At 38.2% G+C, this 18,703-nt stretch overlaps 1 protein-coding gene across 2 annotated transcripts in view; it reads left to right on the plus strand.

Annotated features, from left to right (window-relative positions):
• The window catches only part of slc4a8 (solute carrier family 4 member 8), an 85,716-nt gene extending 75,592 nt beyond the window's left edge, over positions 1-10,124 (plus strand). For both annotated transcript variants that reach the window (XM_057845526.1, XM_057845527.1), the window contains one exon: positions 73-10,124. In XM_057845526.1, the coding sequence (XP_057701509.1) occupies positions 73-78 (6 nt within the window). In that variant the 3' untranslated portion in view covers positions 79-10,124. The remainder of the gene's footprint in view (positions 1-72) is intronic.
• The last annotated feature ends 8,579 nt before the right edge of the window (positions 10,125-18,703 follow it).

Genomic DNA, 18,703 nt, shown 5'->3' on the forward strand with positions numbered 1-18,703 from the left:
GTCCATGTTGTTGCTGCTTCTCAGCCAAATAGTTCACACTGCGCACTAAACTGACTTTGTTTACTTTGATAGGATTGAAGACATTGCCTTCATTGATGAGTAAAGATTCCTGCAGTGGATGCAGCTTTTCCACATAACTGTCCAACTGGAGCCCAGGATGTGATATGGCTGTTTGGGACCGTGGTCATCCGAGTGCTTTGGGAAAGTCTCTGTAATTACTACCTGCTCAACACAACACTTAGAAAGGAGTAAAGTCCATCAAGAAGCTTGAGCACATACAAACATGCACACACATTCAGACCCATGCAGATTGACGAGTTTCAATGGAGTCTAATAGCAAGAAGATTGTCTGTTGGGGTGAACATTTTCCCACTAAACATAATATGAAATTCAATGGAAACTGTAAACATATTGCCTAAAAAAACATAACTAAATGAAATGAAATTATTTCTCTTTGAAATATATTTTACTTTGACAGGTCATAATTCGTATAAGATTCACACCCCCTCAATGTGAGCATCAGGCAATTTCATAAACATATTTTAACATATTTTTAGGTTATGACTTGTCTGTACGTGTATCTAGATGTAAAATCGGGTCTTCCTTGGCCCTTGTCTCTCCTCTAATACATATTCGGAGTAAATGCTAATATTAACCTCATCTCGTTAACGTGATGAATAATCGGTCAAGATAAATCAAAATGGACAATATAGACTACAAAATGATAATTTAGTGCCAGAATCGTCTTAAATTTGATGGGAGCACTATTCATTTGAATGTCATTTTAATGTTAATATAAAATGTTTTTGTTTTTTTTTTTAATTTAAATGCTGCGTGTTATTACTGTTATTTATGTGTGTTGCCATGGAAGGAACTGAAGACTTGATGTTTTAAATGCAATTTTAAAGTGAATGTTAGGTCTTCATAAAGGAATTTTCCAAAAACAGAAGATTTACACAAATTAAATGATTGAACTGAGGAAATGACAAGCACAGCAATACAATAACAAGTTGACAAATTTTTAGCCTTATGCACAAGTGGCTCTCAAATACAGAAGTACAACAGGTGTCCATCACCACTGCGCAAAATGAATTGACCTTCCTGGGAATTTCAAAGCTGGGTTGGTTAGGAGATTCCATTAAGAACATATTGTTTCATTCATTTTTCCTTTTTTTCCCCCAGTTTCCTAAAAATAAAAGCAGAGGTGGGTAGTAACGCGTTCCATGTACTCCGTTACATTTCCTTGAGTACATTTTTGAGAACGATGGACTTCTAAGGGTAGTTTTACTAAGCCATACTTTTTACTTGAGTAGATTTTTGAAGAAAAATTGCTACTCTTACTCCGTTACTTTGGGTAACACAAGAGTTACATTTTTCCTCTTCATTCTACATATTAGATTTTTTTTTTTGCCAGAGATGCCAAGAGTAGCTCTACCAATTTCACCAATGAGACGTCGCAATAATCACATGACTCCATTACACCAATCTGATGCAAGCTTGCCGTTCTATGATCACGGCAGCCTGTTCAATTATGTGGCGTCTTTAAAGCACGTAAAAAATCAATTATTTGACATAGAGCGCTGCCCTCAACATGACTTGAAAGCGTGGCTTTAAAACCTCTCTCCAAGTTTTTATTTGGCACCGATTGACATTGGAGAACCGGAGATGTGATCCTTTTATTTTCATAATAGTAACTATGAAGAAACTACAGTGGTACCTTGACGTACGATCGCTTTAACACACGACCTTTTAGACATCTTAACGTAAAATTTGACTCGCCATTTGTTTCTACATCTGACGAAATGCTCGAAATACGACAATATAAGACAGCATCGCAATTTCCCCTCAAGACAGACGCCCAGTGGATTTTCTTTTGAGAGAAATCCACATGGGTTCCAAGAATGTTAAAGCAGGTGGTGAAAAAAGAAAATAAGGTGTGTTTACCATTGAAATGAAGATGGAATGATAGAAAAATGAACTGCTTTTACAATACACCTCCGATCACCGTTCTTTATAAGTTAAGGTGTCAATTATTATCAGGTTTTTAATAATTTATTTCAGAATTTGTGTAACTCAACACGCTAACTGCCAGCAACAATAGGACGTTAAAAGAGAAAGTAATATCTCAACTGTACTTGCTCTCTCTCTGTCGTCAGCCAAGCGGTGCGTTCAGGTATACCGCACAAAATACATCTGCCACATTAGAACACGATTTGTTACGTTATTACAGGTATTAGTAGTAGTAGTAGTAGTAGTATTTTATTATTCCAATTTTTATTCATAATATGTTTTTCTCTTTGTAATTGCTATTTGCAATAGTAACAGAAGTATTTACTGTATTTATATCCTGCTCGACATACGACCATTTCGACTTACAAACGAGGTCCTTGAACGGATTAACTTTGTATGTAGAGGTTCCACTGTACTGTATTCACTATTCAAACTCGGAACTATTTTCTCCATGAGAGGGCACTCATGCTCTTTGTTTGAATAATGCTTCATTTCTGTCTTTTTTTTTTCTTTCGCCGGAATTCAATGATTTTTTTTTTTTTTGCATTTCTTTGGCTTATCGTGGTTATTGTACGACATTATTGTACAGTATCATAACAGTATAACAACAGTTCATATAGATACGTTTTTAAAAAATCAAACAAAAATAAGCAGTTGCGCACAATGTTACTCATTACTTGAGGATTCTTTTCACTGGATACTTTTTTACTTGTACTTGAGTACATTTTTTGGATGACTACTTTTACTCGAGTAATATTATTTTGAAGTAACGCTACTCTTACTTGAGTAAAATTTTTGGCTACTCTACCCACCTCTGAATAAAAGTACTAGTCCTAAAAAAATTAGCATATTGTGATAAAGTTAATTATTTTCTGTAATGCACTGATAAACATTAGACTTTTATATGTTTTAGATTCATTACACACAACTGAAGTAGTTCAAGCCTTTTATTGTTTTAATATTGATGATTTTGGCAAAACAAATCAAGAAAAAACAAAAATCCCCATCTCAAAAATTAGCATATTTCATCCGACCAATACAAAAAAGTGTTTTTAATACAAAAAAAGTCAACCTTCAAATAATTATACCAGCTATGCACTCAGTACTTGGTCGGGAATCCTTTTGCAGAAATGACTGCTTCAATGCGGCGTGCCATGGAGGCAATCAGCCTGTGGCACTGCTGAGGTGTTATGGATGCTTCAGTAGCGGCCTTAAGCTCATCCACAGTGTTAGTGTCAACTTCCTCTTCACAATATCCCACAGATTCTCTATGGGGTTCAGGTTAGGAGAGTTGGCAGGCCAATTGAGCACAGTAGTGCCATGGTCAGTAAACCATTTACCAGTGGTTTTGGCACTGTGAGCAGGTGCCAGGTCGTGCTGAAAAATGAAATCTTCATCTCCATAAAGCTTTTCAGCAGATGGAAGCATGAAGGGCTCCAAAATCTCCTGATGGCTAGCTGCATTGACCCGCCCTTGATAAAACACAGTAGACCAACAACAGGAGCTGACATGGCACCCAAGACCATCACTGACTGTGGGTGCTTGACACTGGACTTAAGGCATTTTGGCATTTCCTTCTCCCCAGTCTTCCTTCAAACTCTGGCACCTTGATTTCCGAATGACATCCAAAATTTGCTTTCATCTGAAAAAAAGTACTCTGGACCACTGAGCAACAGTCCAGTGCTGCTTCTCTGTAGCCCAGGTCAGGCGCTTCTGCCGCTGTTTCAAGTTCAAAAGTGGCTTGACCTGGGGAATGCAGCACCTGTAGCCCATTTCCAGCACACGCCTGTGCACGGTGGCTCTGGATGTTTCTACTCCAGACTCAGTCCACTGTTTCTGCAGGTCCCCCAAGGTCTGGAATCGGCCTTTCTCCACAATCTTTCTCAGGGTGCGGTCACCTCTTCTAGTTGTGCAGCGTTTCCTGCCACACTTTTTCCTTCCCACAGACTTCCCACTGAAGTGCCTTGATACAGCACTCTGGGAACAGCCTATTCACTCAGAAATTTCTTTCTGTGTCTTAGCTTCTTGCTTGAGGGTGTCAGTGATGGCCTTCTGGACAGCAGTCAGGTTGACAGTCTTGCCCATGATTGTGGTTTTGAGTAATGAACCAGGCTGGGAGTTTTTAAAAGCCTCAGGAACTATACCAGGGGTTTTGAGTTAATTTGTTGATTCAGATGATTAGGTTAGTAGCTTCTTTAGACTACCTTTTCATGATATGCTATTTTTTTTTTAGATAGGGATTTTTTTATTATTCTTGACTTTTTTTGCCAAAATCATCAATATTAAAACAATAAAAGGCTTGAACTACTTCAGGTGTGTGTAATGAATCTAAAACAGGGGTGGGCAAACTATTCCACAAAGGGCCGCTGTGGGTGCGTGTTTTTGCTGCAACCCATCAAGAGGACACCTTTTCACCAAACTGGTGTGTTATACGTGCAACCAGTTGATTGCAGTCAGGTGCTTCTTGTTTCCATTGAAACCTCATTGGTTAAAAGCTCGGTGCTGGATCAGTTGAAACAAAAACCAGGATCCACTGCGGCCCTTGATGACCAGTTTGCCCACCCCTGATCTAAAATATATGAAAGTCTAATGTTTATCAGTACATTACAGAAAATAATGAACTTTATCGCAATATGCAAATTTTTTGAGAAGGACTAGTATAATTACTGTGGATCACTTTACTCATTGATGGCCCAAAGTGCTGGGCCAAATGAATGAGACAAATTAGTAAGCAACAAAATGGTTGAGTCAGCTATTGAATGTGTGTTTGTTGGCCATCATTCCCTGAATTCAGTTCGTATTGTAAAACTAGCATGATTTTTATGTACCGATATAAACTTGTACATAATTATTAGAGGATCGACGTCAGTGGAAGCAGCCAAAAGTCTAGTGTCTTATTTCTTTACCTCAGATAAGCTTGTTAAAACTCCTGCAAGGCACTTTGGATGGAGGATATTAGATGTGATGGAGCCTTTAAGTTCTACTGCAGTAATTTTCAAACATTTTTTTTTTTTTTTGAAGGGGTGGCGGTAAGGGTAAGGGTGAGGGGTTATTTAAGCAATAATTTACCCAAAGTCCATGTTGACTGAGATATAAGGATCTCAATAATGACATCTTTGTTAATCAGGGATCCTTTGTTGGATTTGAACCTTGACGAAACTTGAGTGCAAAATAAATAATTAATTTCATTCTGAAAGAAAATTTTTAACAGTGGCACATTTTCATTCATAACAATAATTTTATATTCTTATACATGGCTTTGTTTAAGGACAAGGTCATACTTAATCCACACTCGATAATACTTTATTTGTATAGAAGCACTTTCTAGATAAATCTAAGATGTATCTATTCAACAAAAAGACCCTGTAACAACTATAATTATTTATTTTAACTAGTGATATTTCATCTTGTTATCTTGACTTTCTGTATATAACGTAAAAAGAATGGTGGCTCACTTGATACATCTATTCGCATTTCTTTCTTTGCTTCTAAATGATCTCAACTTTAAATAACTAGAAGAGTAATGTAAAAGTGATACAAGTTAAGGGTCGTAGAATCTGCTTTTTACTTTCCAGTAAGTAGGAACACTAATTGTTTCATAGTCTTTTGCGCTGTATATTGACTCTGTATCATTTAGATTGCAGTGCGTAGGCACAGTAATCTTTCGCTGTTTAATATTGTCATGTTGTAACACCTTCTAGGTCTGTATGATAGTTCTGTCAGATAACGTCCTGTACTTTCAATTTTATGTGTAAAACATTTGAATGTTAATATTTCATGTGTATATGAGGACCAATAACAGAACTAATCAGCATGATGTAATTTACACACTAGTGTACAGTATATGTATATTCAAAGCCACAAGTGAGTTGAAATTGAATGTGACTATACACATAGATATGAATATTTTGAAATCTCAGCAACCATACCAAACTGTTTAATTGATGTGCGCTTATAGCATATTTATTTTACTCATGTGTCCTGATTTGACAACACAATAATGTATATGTGAATGTATGGTTGATATGCAGCCAAAAGTTGTCAGATTTACTCAGTAGAGGTAGTATGCATTACAAGAACCACAACTTCATGTAGCATTATCGGTTTAGAGCATCACAAAGTCAACTTTGTCACAATAAACTGGACTGTTCTTTTTCTACATATACAAAACCCGATTTCTTTGAAGTTTAGGTGTGTGTAAAACATAATGAAAACAGAATACAGTAATTTGCAAATCCTTGCATCTACAAATGCAAATTAAAAAAAAAAAACTATAGCATGCAAAGTGAAGGCCTTGTATCAACCACACCCAGAAACACTGCTGGCTTTTCTGGGTTTAAGCTCATCTGAGAAGGACATACAAAAACATGGAGTCCACATTTCAAATTTTGTATTTTTCAGGGATGTCCGTGCTTATTTCAGTTAGACAATGTCAAGCCACATTTTCACGAGTCAAGAAAACACAATAAAAGAGTGTAAGTCACTGATGTGAAATGAGGGGCCGTTTACATGGTGACGCTCCGACAAAAACAACAGAACACGAGTACACGACCCATTTCATGTTTGCATTTGAATGGTTCCGTCTTAATTCCGTCTCCGTTCGATGGATGTTGCAATTCCGCGTGAAGACAGTGTAGCATTCACACCAGGCCCTAGCTTATGATGCACTTCCCTGACAAAAACCTTCCTCAGACCGGAAGACAAATACCAGTCCACTTGACAACATACTCACCCACTCGAAGCAATGGCGTCCATACGTTTTTTTTTGTTTTGTTTTTTTTTTTTTTTTTGCTTAAGACGTGCAAAAATTAATCGATTGATCGCCAACTAATTGATTAACCAATTCACATAATTTTGGACTGTAAGCCGCTACTTTTTCCCCCTCATTTTGAATCCTGCGGCTTATAGTTCAGTGCGGCTAATTTGTTGATTTATTTGGGTTAATACTTCACACTTTTTTTGCGACTGCCATTAGACCATCATAATTGTGACATGACATTATGAAGTACATCGTTAAATCCATTTATGTCCAGCTTGGATCTTTTCATCCATTGACAATGACATCCGTCATAAGCATTCATTAATGCTCATGGCAGTATCATGTCACAATTATGATGGTCTTATGACAGTCTTATGGCGCCACTGTCAAATTAAGTGTTACCACATACCATAACTAGCAATGAATAAAACAACTGGAACAGTAACTGAATTAGCACAGTACATGAATTTTGATTGTTATTTACATCTGTAGTGCTGCAATACATGTTAGGAGGCATGTTGGACGACAATAGTGTTGACAGCAGGTGGCAGCAGAGGTTGACTGTCTCCCCCAAGGGTGCAGTGATAGCCAAATGACGCTTCTTGAAGAAGTGAAGCTTTGTAGCCAATTTGTTGGGTGGTTTATTTGATCTTATGACAGTCCTATGATGCCGCTGTCAAATAATAGTGTTATCGGTTAATATATTTTGGTGTAAATATCCCATAATACAGTGAAGACAGCTGCGGCTTAAAGTCCGGTGCGGTTTATCTATGAACAAATGCCGTTTTCGTGTCCACCTTAGACTTGTCTAAATTCTTGACATTATAACATACATACAGTATAACTTCTCAGATTTCTTCATTATATTTTTGTTAAGTCAAAGTCAAAAATCTGCTTTTACTTTGGAAAATTCACATTTTTGCCAATTTTCAGATCTTACAATCTCACTGTCTAAACTAGCGTCTTAATAAGGCTGCAACAACTATTTGACTAAACCGGTTAATAAATTAGTTGCCAACGAATTTGATACAGTTGTAGACTACAGTTAAGTCAGGAAGCTGTAATAAAATATTTTTTTGAAGGAAATAGTTGTCGTTTTTGTCTTCATTGTTACTAAACAACATGCCTAAAACAACTTCAAGATAAATTGTGAAAATAATTGATAAAAGTGACATTTATCCGATTAATCGTTTAATTAATCATCCGTTTAATCGATTGTTTGCTGTTGTGAATGTTTAGTAACAGCAACTGCGCATGCTCAAAGTGATGTGTGCGAGTGCAAACGTCATCAGAGCGAGAGCGTTTCATTAATATGATTGCAGAGCAAGCCCCGCAACCGTATCATTCCACGTTGGAGGCCGGAATAAAAAGTTTCCGTCTTCGCCTTCCGTTTTTGCAGTCACTGTGTAAAAGCGAGGCCATTCCTCAACAAAATCGTTGTGTTTTGGTGTCGCAGCGTCACCATGTAAAATATGACAATGGAAAACCCAGAGCAGCTAAATCTGTATAACAAGCAAGAATTGGCAAGAATTCCACCTTGCAAAGCTTTTAGTCCACGCACGAATCCGCGATTCTGCGACGGCGGAATTTACCTCAAATTTTGAAGCCTTCCCCAGAAATCCAAACAGTCCGCGGAATACAGGGCTCGGTGCAGAATATTTCATTTTACCTGTAGTTTGCTTCAGTGGCAAGTGCCAAGCAAAGTGCAAATACCAAATGCTTTGCAAAAAGAAATAAAGCGAGAGCCACAACACGGACGCAAAGGACTTGTAACAGAAGTGGATTTATAACAGCAGCACGTAGTGATGGGCAGATGAGGCCTCGTTGTGTGTGTAGCACATTTTCCAAACTGTCGACAATGTGATGAAACCGTGACATCAAAATAAAATTCCTGAGTGGTTCTTCAAACGATGCAAAATTGCACTTTCTTTTCACAAGAGCAATAAATGCATTTTAAAATAAAATACTTGATGTTAGCCTGAAACGATAATAATAAATTGCATTGCAGTCCGCTAGCTTAAATGCTATGAAATGCAATTATTTTTTTTTTAAATTTTTTTTTTACAATGCTCTTATCAAATCGTTCAAACACACATTCCCACAAAATAAAATTACTGCATATACGTCAAAAACCTAAAAAAAACAAAAACCTACCTTATGTTGGTCTTAATAGGGAGTAGCTGGATTCAGCCATGTTGGAGAGTAGCGAGTACTTATGTAGTGTTTTATCTACATTATTACAATGCCCAAAGCGCTTTACATTAGCACACATTTACCCTTTCACGCACACATTCACACACCAATGGTGCTGCTGCCATGCAAGGCGCTGCCAACCCATTGGGGGCAAGTTAGGGTTCAGTGCCTTGCCAAAGGGCACTTCGACAGTGGGCAGTCATAGCCGGGAATCAACCACTGACCCTTCGGTCCCAGGACAACTCAAGCTACCACCTGCGCCATGGCCGACCACGTTACATGAGTTATGTCAAATTCACTGTTGCCACTAGATGGCAGTGTATCCACCCAAATAAGTAAAACTAAATGCAACACTATCAAAACAAGCCATAACAACGTCACTCTAATTAAACGAATATCCGAAGCAACAAAATTTGATTTGAAGCTTTTTCTAATCGAATTACTTGAGTTCATCGATTAATCCTTGCAGCAATAACACAATATTTTGCAGTTTTTAAGGAATGAAAAAAAAATCACTAAAAAATTCTTGCAACATTGTTGCATTAATTATCTTTAGAACTGGTAATTTTCGGTTGTTTTTTTTAATGTTCATGGAAAAAACAACTTTCAATTCCAAGAAATCAAGAATTGCTCGCCATGGAAAGTTTGTTCGCCACAGAATCTGTTTTTTTTTTTTTTTTTGCCGCTGATTCCTGCGAATAGTTTCTCAGTTCCCAAACATTTAGGTGTTGTAAAAAGTAAAGTTGATATAAAACGCAAAGGTGAACAGATTTATCACTTTCAATGTCTTATCTTTGCAGTGTATTCCCTTGATTATAGTTTGTAGAGGATTTGCAAATCATTGTTCACTGGTTTATAACCCTTTTACAGCAACATCCCAATTTCATTGGAAGTGGGGTTTGTAGTGTAGTAAATATACTGTATAGTAGAGCAAAAGACATGCTTATGTTCATGTATAGCGAAGATGTGCATTGTGGCCCTCTGTTTCACATGCCATCAAGCTGAAAACTGCAGTTGAAATGGAGCCATATAGAGCGAGTGCTCTCTACTAACACCACTCAAAGAATGTCTTAAACTTAAGTGTACATGTTTTATATTTAAGTATATGTAATGTTGATTTTTGAATTATGTACAAAGCAAAATAAACTATGACACAATTTAATTTTATTTGCCTCAAACACTGCTGATTTCACTTTTTTGTCAACTGGTTTCCCTTAAATTGGATTTTGTTCGTGAAACATAAAAATTGAACATTTATATTTGGCATTTTGTCATCGCACGCGATTGTATTTTGTTGAACCCCCAACTATTCAGTTAAAATAATAATTACATTTTAATTGGACACAATTCTTAACGTATTTACTTATAGATTAAATTTTGTGTGTTCATGCCAAATAATTTTGTTTTCGGTTAGTATCATATTGTCTTTTTTTCCGGGTAATAGTTATTTTTTTTTCATTGCACGCAAAATCCCGCAAATTATTTTTTAGTTATTTTTGTTTGAAAAAATACTGCAATTCAAAAATGGAACATTGCCATACTAACTTACTGTAAACCTTTATTTTAGAAGACCATGTTTGCATGAAATAAGTTGACAAGAAAAATATTACAGTACGTTATGTCAGTTAATTGTTTTAATGCTAAGTAGTCGAGAAAAGGATGGATATTGGATGAGTGGAACAGTTTCATGGTTTGTGCCACTAGGGGGCGGCCATATTCCTTTCATCAACGTTTGTTCCATATTGGGAAGGTCACACAATTGTCTATTTCTTGGCCACCTAACCAGCAGGATCTTTCTCCATAAGCTTCCCTCCGTCCTATTTCTGGTGCCCAACCACACACCCCCACACACACATTTGGTCCTTGAGGTGAGTGCAATGAGCACATCTGGAGGTGATCCTCGCTGCAAATGAATAGCCTGTGGGAAGAAAGGACTACCGGGTTAAAGATGCACAGCACCCTTTATGTATATCTAAATGTGCATGCTGAGCCCGAGGGTGTCATGTGATCCCCACTCCCAATACTGATGATTACAAACAGCTGGCGGGCTGTGGCCTCAGCCAATGAGACACTAGGTTGACCGTGACATCACGAGAGAGGAGTGGGGTGCGCGGGACATTTTAGATGGCTTTTCACCTTTTGAGATTAAACAGACACCAGCCAAGCAATGTGACCCACACTTTTGTTGCTTCTTACCGCTTCACATACTATCTAGTAGGGTTGTTCCGATCATGTTTTTTTGCTCCCGATCCGATCCCGATCGTTTTAGTTTGAGTATCTGCCGATCCCGATATTTCCCGATCCGATTGCTTTTTTTTGCTCCCGATCCAATTCCAATCATTTCCGATAATTTTTCCCGATCATTTACATTTTGGCAATGCATTAAGAAAAAAATGAATAAAACTCGGACGAATATATACATTCAACATACAGTACATAAGTACTGTATTTGTTTATTATGACAATAAATCCTCAAGATGGCATTTACATTATTAACATTCTTTCTGCGAGAGGGATCCACGGATAGAAAGACTTGTGACTTTGTAAATTGTGACTAAATATTGCCATCTAGTGTATTTGTTGAGCTTTCAGTAAATAATACTGAAGGCCATGCCCAAATGCATGATGGGAAGTGGAACCATGACTGTGCGTAGTGCTAACAATTCATATATCTTCTCTGCGTTGGGAAATAATATAAGGTATTAAGAAAAAGATCAATTGCTACCTTGCTTCCCCACATTGCTTTCCATGATATTTCTAATCACAGGGAGAGGGATTGTAAGGCTTTAGCCAATTAAAAAAAGGCTCCAAAGGCTGGCAAAATTCACTCTACTCATTTTATGCTGCCTTTTATCTCTATATAGGAAAAACGGCGCCATTACAGATTGAGCACGACATTGCGTGAGTGGATCGTGCAGCACATGCATTAATTGCATTACATGTTTTAACGTGATACATTGTTAAAAAAATTAATTACAACCATTATTGGGATAAATTTGATAACCCTACCTTAAGCCTAAACTAAAGACTCTGGATAAGTGTAACATATTATGTCTGTAACGTTAAATACAATTAGAAAACGATTTAATTAAAAAATATACGTATATATGTATATTAAAAAAAAGGCATGGCCGATATTTTTTTGCCGATTCTGATACTTTGAAAATGACGTGATCAGACACATCTCTACTATCTAGTCTTACAATCGTGGAGCTTGAGCCTAACCCAGGTGATTTTTGGCAAGGAACGTGGTACACCCTGGACTGGTCGCCAGGCAATCGCAGGGTACACAGTTTTGAAAAAAAAACAACAGCCATTCGCACTTTTGAATGCTCTATTGATTTATGAATAGGCATGTGCTGGTTACCGGTTCCAAGGTATACCGTGGTATGAAAACGTCAAGGTTTCAAAACCACTAAAATTTTCTGTCACAGCGTCCCTCTGGTGTTGGCTATATTTTATGTCCCAAAAAGGCAGGGCTCACCTCTCCCCCTCAGGTTGTTGCTCAGTGTCAGTGACTCAAGTTGGCTGAAGGACATGAAACACCTGAACTCTTTCCCCCCATCAAAGACAACGAAGTCGCTTGTATGGGAATACTTCGGGGCAGTTTACATGGCGACTCTGCGACACAAAGACGCAATGACTGTGTTGCGGAGTGGCCTCGCGTGCATATGGTGTCGGCGAAGACGAAAGATTCTGAATCCTGCCTCCAAAGTGGAAAAATTCGACTGCGGGGGATTGAGGGGTGCTTGCTCCGAATGCATATCAAAGGCTCCCATGGCGTGAGACCGCGCCGTTAACGTCAGCACTCGTACACATCACATTGGGCGTGCACAGCGGTGCTTCTAAACATTAAAAACAGCAAATATGGCGGAATGTCGGCTTTAATTTACTGTTTTAATAATATTTTTAAATTAAATATGTTTAATGTTTCCATTTTTGTGCCTTTTTGAACAAAAGAAAAATGCCATTGCTTCGAGTGGGCGGGCATATTTTTTTCCAGGCTGAGGAACTTTGGTCGGGTCAAAGTGCATCATTCGCTGTCACCTTGTAAATCTGCACTGCCCCCTAGGGCCTGGCATGAATACTACATCGTTTTCATGTGGAATTGCGACATTGTTGCAAATTTGAAATGTTTCGTATTCTCGGAGAGTCACCATGTAAACGGCCCCTTCGGTGTAAAACATCTCTGACATGATTTCCCATTTACACAAAATTAAAGGTTAGTAAACACTGTCATGAACGTTTTCCACTTGCTACGAGAGTTAACTCCAGCGTGTGTAGTATGTCTAGCAATGGTAATACATACTGTAACATAAGCTTGTTAACGAGGCAGATAACGTGGCTAATTAGTATGCCAATTTAATAGTATTTAAAATGTTTCATTTATTTATTTTACTGATTTAACTGAGCAGTATACTTATATTCCAATTTGTTATTTTTCCAATTTCCAATTTTTCTTTTTAAATAAAAATCCTGTTCGATGGAAAAACTTTTTTTTCTTTTTTGTAACCCAGAAATCTCTGGGCTGTGACACCGTGAATTTTTTGCTTAAAGTTACCATGCTGTCAGAATCTTATACCTACACATGCCTATTTATGAAATAAAGTCATAGGAACAATAGGAAGGTTGTTGGTCAGTTTTGTTAGTTTGAGTGTCGTAAGCAGTAAAAAGCTAAAGTTACTGTGTGGTCAATGTAAAGTCAGATCATTTTTCGAGCAAGTATGATCCATCTCTCACCATCCATGCCAACCAGTCAGTTAAGTTAGCAGAGATTCTATTGCTTTTTAAGGAAAGCAAAATATTACTCCCTAATTTCCCCTGCTGCTCTTCACCCATTATTATAAGAGAAAATATTCCGAATGATGTGCGTTACTTTGTTGCTTACTGTGTTATGAAAAAGTGTCTGAACTTTTTGGAATTTCTCACATTTCTACATAAAATCACCATCAAATGTGATCTGATCTATTGCAAAATCACACAGATGAAAATACAGTGTCTGCTTTAACTAAATCCACCCAAATATTTATGTTTTCATATTTTAATGTGGATAGCATGCAAACAATGACAGAAGAGGGGAAAATAAGTAATTGAACCCTCTGCTTTTACCAAACAATTTAAGTCAGGTGTGTGCCCAATCACCGATGAGTGGTTTAAAGCTGCCATGCCCTCTATAGAACACACACCTGTTCAGAATTGTCTTGATCAGAAGCACTGTCTGATGTGCATCATGGCTCGGTCAAAAGAGCTGTCTGAAGACCTGCGATAAAGGATTGTTGATTTGTATAAAAGCTGGGAAAGGATACAAAACCCTCTCTTAAAAGTCTGGATGTTCATCAATCGACAGTCAGAGTAGTTGTCTACAAATGGAAAGAGTTTGGCACTGTTGCTTCTCTCCCAAGGAGTGGCCGTCCACCTAAGATGATGCCTAGAGTTCAGTGCAGAATACTAGAAAGGTAAAAAAGAACCCTAGAGTTTCTGCTAAAGACTTACAGAAATCACTGGCACAGTCCAATATCTCTGCGCACACATCAACTATATGTAAAACTATATGGCCAAGAATGGTGTTCATGGGAGGACTCAACGGAGGAAGCCACTGCTGTCCCCCCAAAAACCCCCACATTGTTGCTCGTTGAATGTTCGCAAAAAGGCACTTGGACAATCCACAGAAGTTTTGGCAAAATATTTTCTGGAGTGATGAAATCAAAGTTGAATTGTTTGGGAGTAACACACAACATCATGTGTGGAGGAAAAATGGAAAAGCTCACCAACATCTCTTCCTTCCCACAGTGAAGCATGGTGGAGGGAGCGTCATGATTTGGGTCTGTTTTGCTACCTCAGGGCCTGGACAACTTGCAATCATTAACTGAAAAATGAATTCAAAAGTTTATCAGGTTGTTTTGCAGGAAAACCTGAGGTCGTCTGTCAGACAGTTGAAGCTAAAAAGAGGATGGATGCTGCATCAAGACAATGATCCAAAACACGTAAGTAAATCAACTTCAGAAAAACAAAATGCACATGGAGTGGCCAAGTCAAAGTCCAGACTTGAACCCCATTGAGATGCTGTGGCATGACTTAAAGACAGCGATTCATGCTAGACATCCCAGGAAACTGATTGAACTACAGCAGTTTTGTAGAGAAGAATTGTCCAAGATTAATCCTGATGATATGCCAGACTGATCTGCAGCTACAGGAAGCATCTGGTTGAAGTTATTGCTGCCAAAAAGGGGGACCACAAAATATTAAATGTCATGGCTCATTTACTTATTTTCCCCTCTTCTGTCATTATTGGCATACTATTCTCATTAAAATATGAAAACCTATAATTGTTTGGGTGGTTTTAGTTAAAGCAGACACTGTTTATTCATCTGTGTGATTTTAAAAAAGATCAAATCACATTTGATGGTGATTTTATGCAGAAATGTGAGAAATTCCAAAAGGTTCAGATACTTTTTCACACCACTGTACTTGCATCCTCTTGATTTAAAACCTACTACAATGTCTCAAATGTACTGCATATGTAAAATCACATAGCATTAAGAACAGAACTACAGTATATCAAGCTCAAAGACAACACTGCAGCATGTGTGTAAAGCTCCAAGCAAATTAATCTTGCTTTCCTCTTGTTCCCTGCTCTTTTCTAAGTGAACAGAGGCAGAGCCGGGCTGGCCCTCCCCTCCATCAATCTCTGTCATAAATCTGTCACGCAGAGAAAAAAGGAACTGCTGAATACAGATTTGTCAGCAATTAATCTAACCTCTATTACCAGGCTGGGATATTGTGTCCTCTATATCTGAGAACAATACGATACTCTTAACATGGAGCACGGCGTTGCTTCCGTGTGTGTGCATGCGTGTCGGGGTGTGTGGTTGTGTTTGAAAGGAAAATGCATTCTTGCAAAGAACAAGGCTGTTTTGTAGGTGAAACGCTGTTATTCCAAACTTCCCTTTGCCCTGTCTTCCCTCCTCAGCACAACTCTTAGCACATAAGCCTGTCTGTGTAAGACTGCCCTCGTCTATAATTGGAAATCATTGAGACAGAGCGGTGCCATTAAAGCTCGAGGAGACACAGAGGACTTGGCAAGTGAGTTCAGCTAATTGACATTCTGCACTTGATGATAGGGAACGAGCACAAAAAAGACATGGGCCTTATTTCCTCACGCGTGTCACTGAGCACGTGTGCGCTAAAATGCAACTTTTTTTTTTTTTTTAAATTCACACCCAAAACATACTATGCCAAACATGAAAAGCTTATAATATTATTGTCATTTATTAAAGTCCCTGAAGCAGAGACAATAGCTGTATAAAACTAGAAACTGCAATTTCTGGAGAAATTACTCTGGGTCTTTCCTGTGAGGAGATACACATCTTAGCCCCGCCTAGGGCTATCAATAGAAAAGACAAACATGCCCGTCAATGGCATTAAACAAAGTAAATGCCATTAGAAATGAATGGAAAATTTGGACGTCCATGGCCGTCAATGGCAAGGCAAGGCAAGGCAAATTTATTTATATAGCACAATTCAACACAAGGCAATTCAAAGTGCTTTACATCACATGAAGACCATAAAAATCACATTTAAATCAATACAACGTAAAAACCAAGACAAAAGATCGCATTTAATCACAGAATAAAAATAAATAAATAAAAATAAAACAAAAATAAAAATAAAGCAAAAACTACTACTACTAATAATCATTGAAATCAGCAATGGAGATAAGCACAAGAGGAATAGAAGGCAGGTAGATTGAAATATATAGACAGTTGTGGATATGCAGTGCTAAACAAAAGCGTTTTTAGCCCTGATTTAAAGGAGCTAACAGTTTGAGCATACTTCAGACGTTCGGGTAACTTGTTCCAGAGGTGAGGAGCATAATAACTAAATGCTGCCTCACCCTGCTTGGTTCTTGTTCTTGGAACATGCAGAAGACCCGTTCCAGACGACCTTAGGGGTCTAGATGTCTCATAGGAATCTAACAAGTCAAGCATGTATTTTGGTCCAAGGCCATTAAGTGTTTTGTAGACGAGCAGTAGTATTTTATAGTCTATCCTTTGACTCACTGGAAGCCAGTGTAGCGATTTCAGAACCGGTGTAATGTGGTCCAGCTTCCTTGTATTTGTGAGGACTCTGGCTGCAGCATTCTGTACTAGCTGCAGCTTCCTGACTGATTTTTTTTATCAAGACCTGTAAATATACCGTTGCAGTAGTCCAATCTGCTGAAAATGAATGCATGCATAAGTTTTTCCATGTCTTGTTGAGTTAGAAGCCCCTTAATTCTGGTTATATTTTTTAGGTGGTAATAAGCGGATTTAGTGACGGACTTTAGAAGGCTATCAAATTTTAGGTCTGAGTCATAATTACGCCAAGGTTTCTGACTTGATTTGTAGCTGTAAGTGACATTGTGCTAAGTTGGCTGCTTATCTTTGACCTTTCCTTTTTTGGCCCAAAAATGATCACCTCTGTCTTCTCCACATTTAACTGGAGAAAATTCTGGCACATCCATTCATTGATTTGATGAATGCATTTACTCAGGGAGACTAAGGGACTATAATCATGTGGGGACACAGAAATGTACAGTTGTGTGTCATCTGCATAGGTGTGATAGGAGATGTCATACTGTTCCATTATCTGAGCTAACGGAAGCATATAGATGTTAAATAAGAGTGGTCCAAGAATTGACCCTTGAGGGACTCCACACGTGAATTTGGTTCATTCTGACTGGTAGTTTCCAATTGACAGCACCCTTCACCAGCGTCAATGGTATCGGGGAAATTTGGGGGACACGTCCTATTGATATCTGGTCATTTCCTGTTGATTTGGGGACATTGTTTTTTTTTCCCATTGAAAATGAATGTGAAAAAAAATGGACGGCTATGGCTGTCATTGGCATCGACTTACATAGGCGTCAATGGAATCCAAGTACGTCGGCATCAATAGAATGGACAAACATGCCCATAAATGGCATTAAACAAAATAAATGCCATTAGGAAAAAAAAGAATGAGAAATCTGGACATCCATGGCCATCAATGGCAGCACCCTCCATAAGCGTCAATGGAAGCGGGGAAGTTTGGGGGACACGTCCTATTGATATCTGGTCATTTCCTGCTGATTTGGGGACATTGGATTTTTTTGCCATTGAAAATGAATGGGAAAAAACTTTGACGTCTATGGCTGTCAATGGCATCGACTTACATAGGCGTCAATGGAATCCAAGTATATTGGCATCAATAGAATGGACAAACATGCCCATAAATGGCATTAAACAAAATAAAGGCCGTTAAAATGAATGAGAAATTTGGACATCCATGGCCGTCAATGACAGCACCCTCCATAAGCGTCAATGGAAGCGGGGAAGTTTGGGGGACACGTCCTATTGATATCTGGTCATTTCCTGTTGATTTGGGGACATTGGATTTTTTGCCATTGAAAATGAATGGGAAAAAATTTTGACGTCTATGGCTGTCAATAACATCGACTTACATAGGCGTCAATGGACAAACAAACCCGTCAATGGTATTAAACAAATGCCATTAGAAATGAATGGAAAATTTGGACGTCCATGGCCGTCAATGGCAGCACCCTCCATAAGCGTCAATGGAATGAGCGACGTTCAAATATTCTGCTAAAACAATTGCTTGGATTGACATAATATCAAAGGTGGAGCGTTGTAGAACTGAACTTGACAATTTATTTTGCGGTATTTTATTTTTAAATAAGCATTATGAATATACATTAATAGT

The sequence above is a fragment of the Corythoichthys intestinalis genome, chromosome 9 (assembly GCF_030265065.1).
Source record: "Corythoichthys intestinalis isolate RoL2023-P3 chromosome 9, ASM3026506v1, whole genome shotgun sequence".
NCBI classification, from domain to species: domain Eukaryota; kingdom Metazoa; phylum Chordata; class Actinopteri; order Syngnathiformes; family Syngnathidae; genus Corythoichthys; species Corythoichthys intestinalis.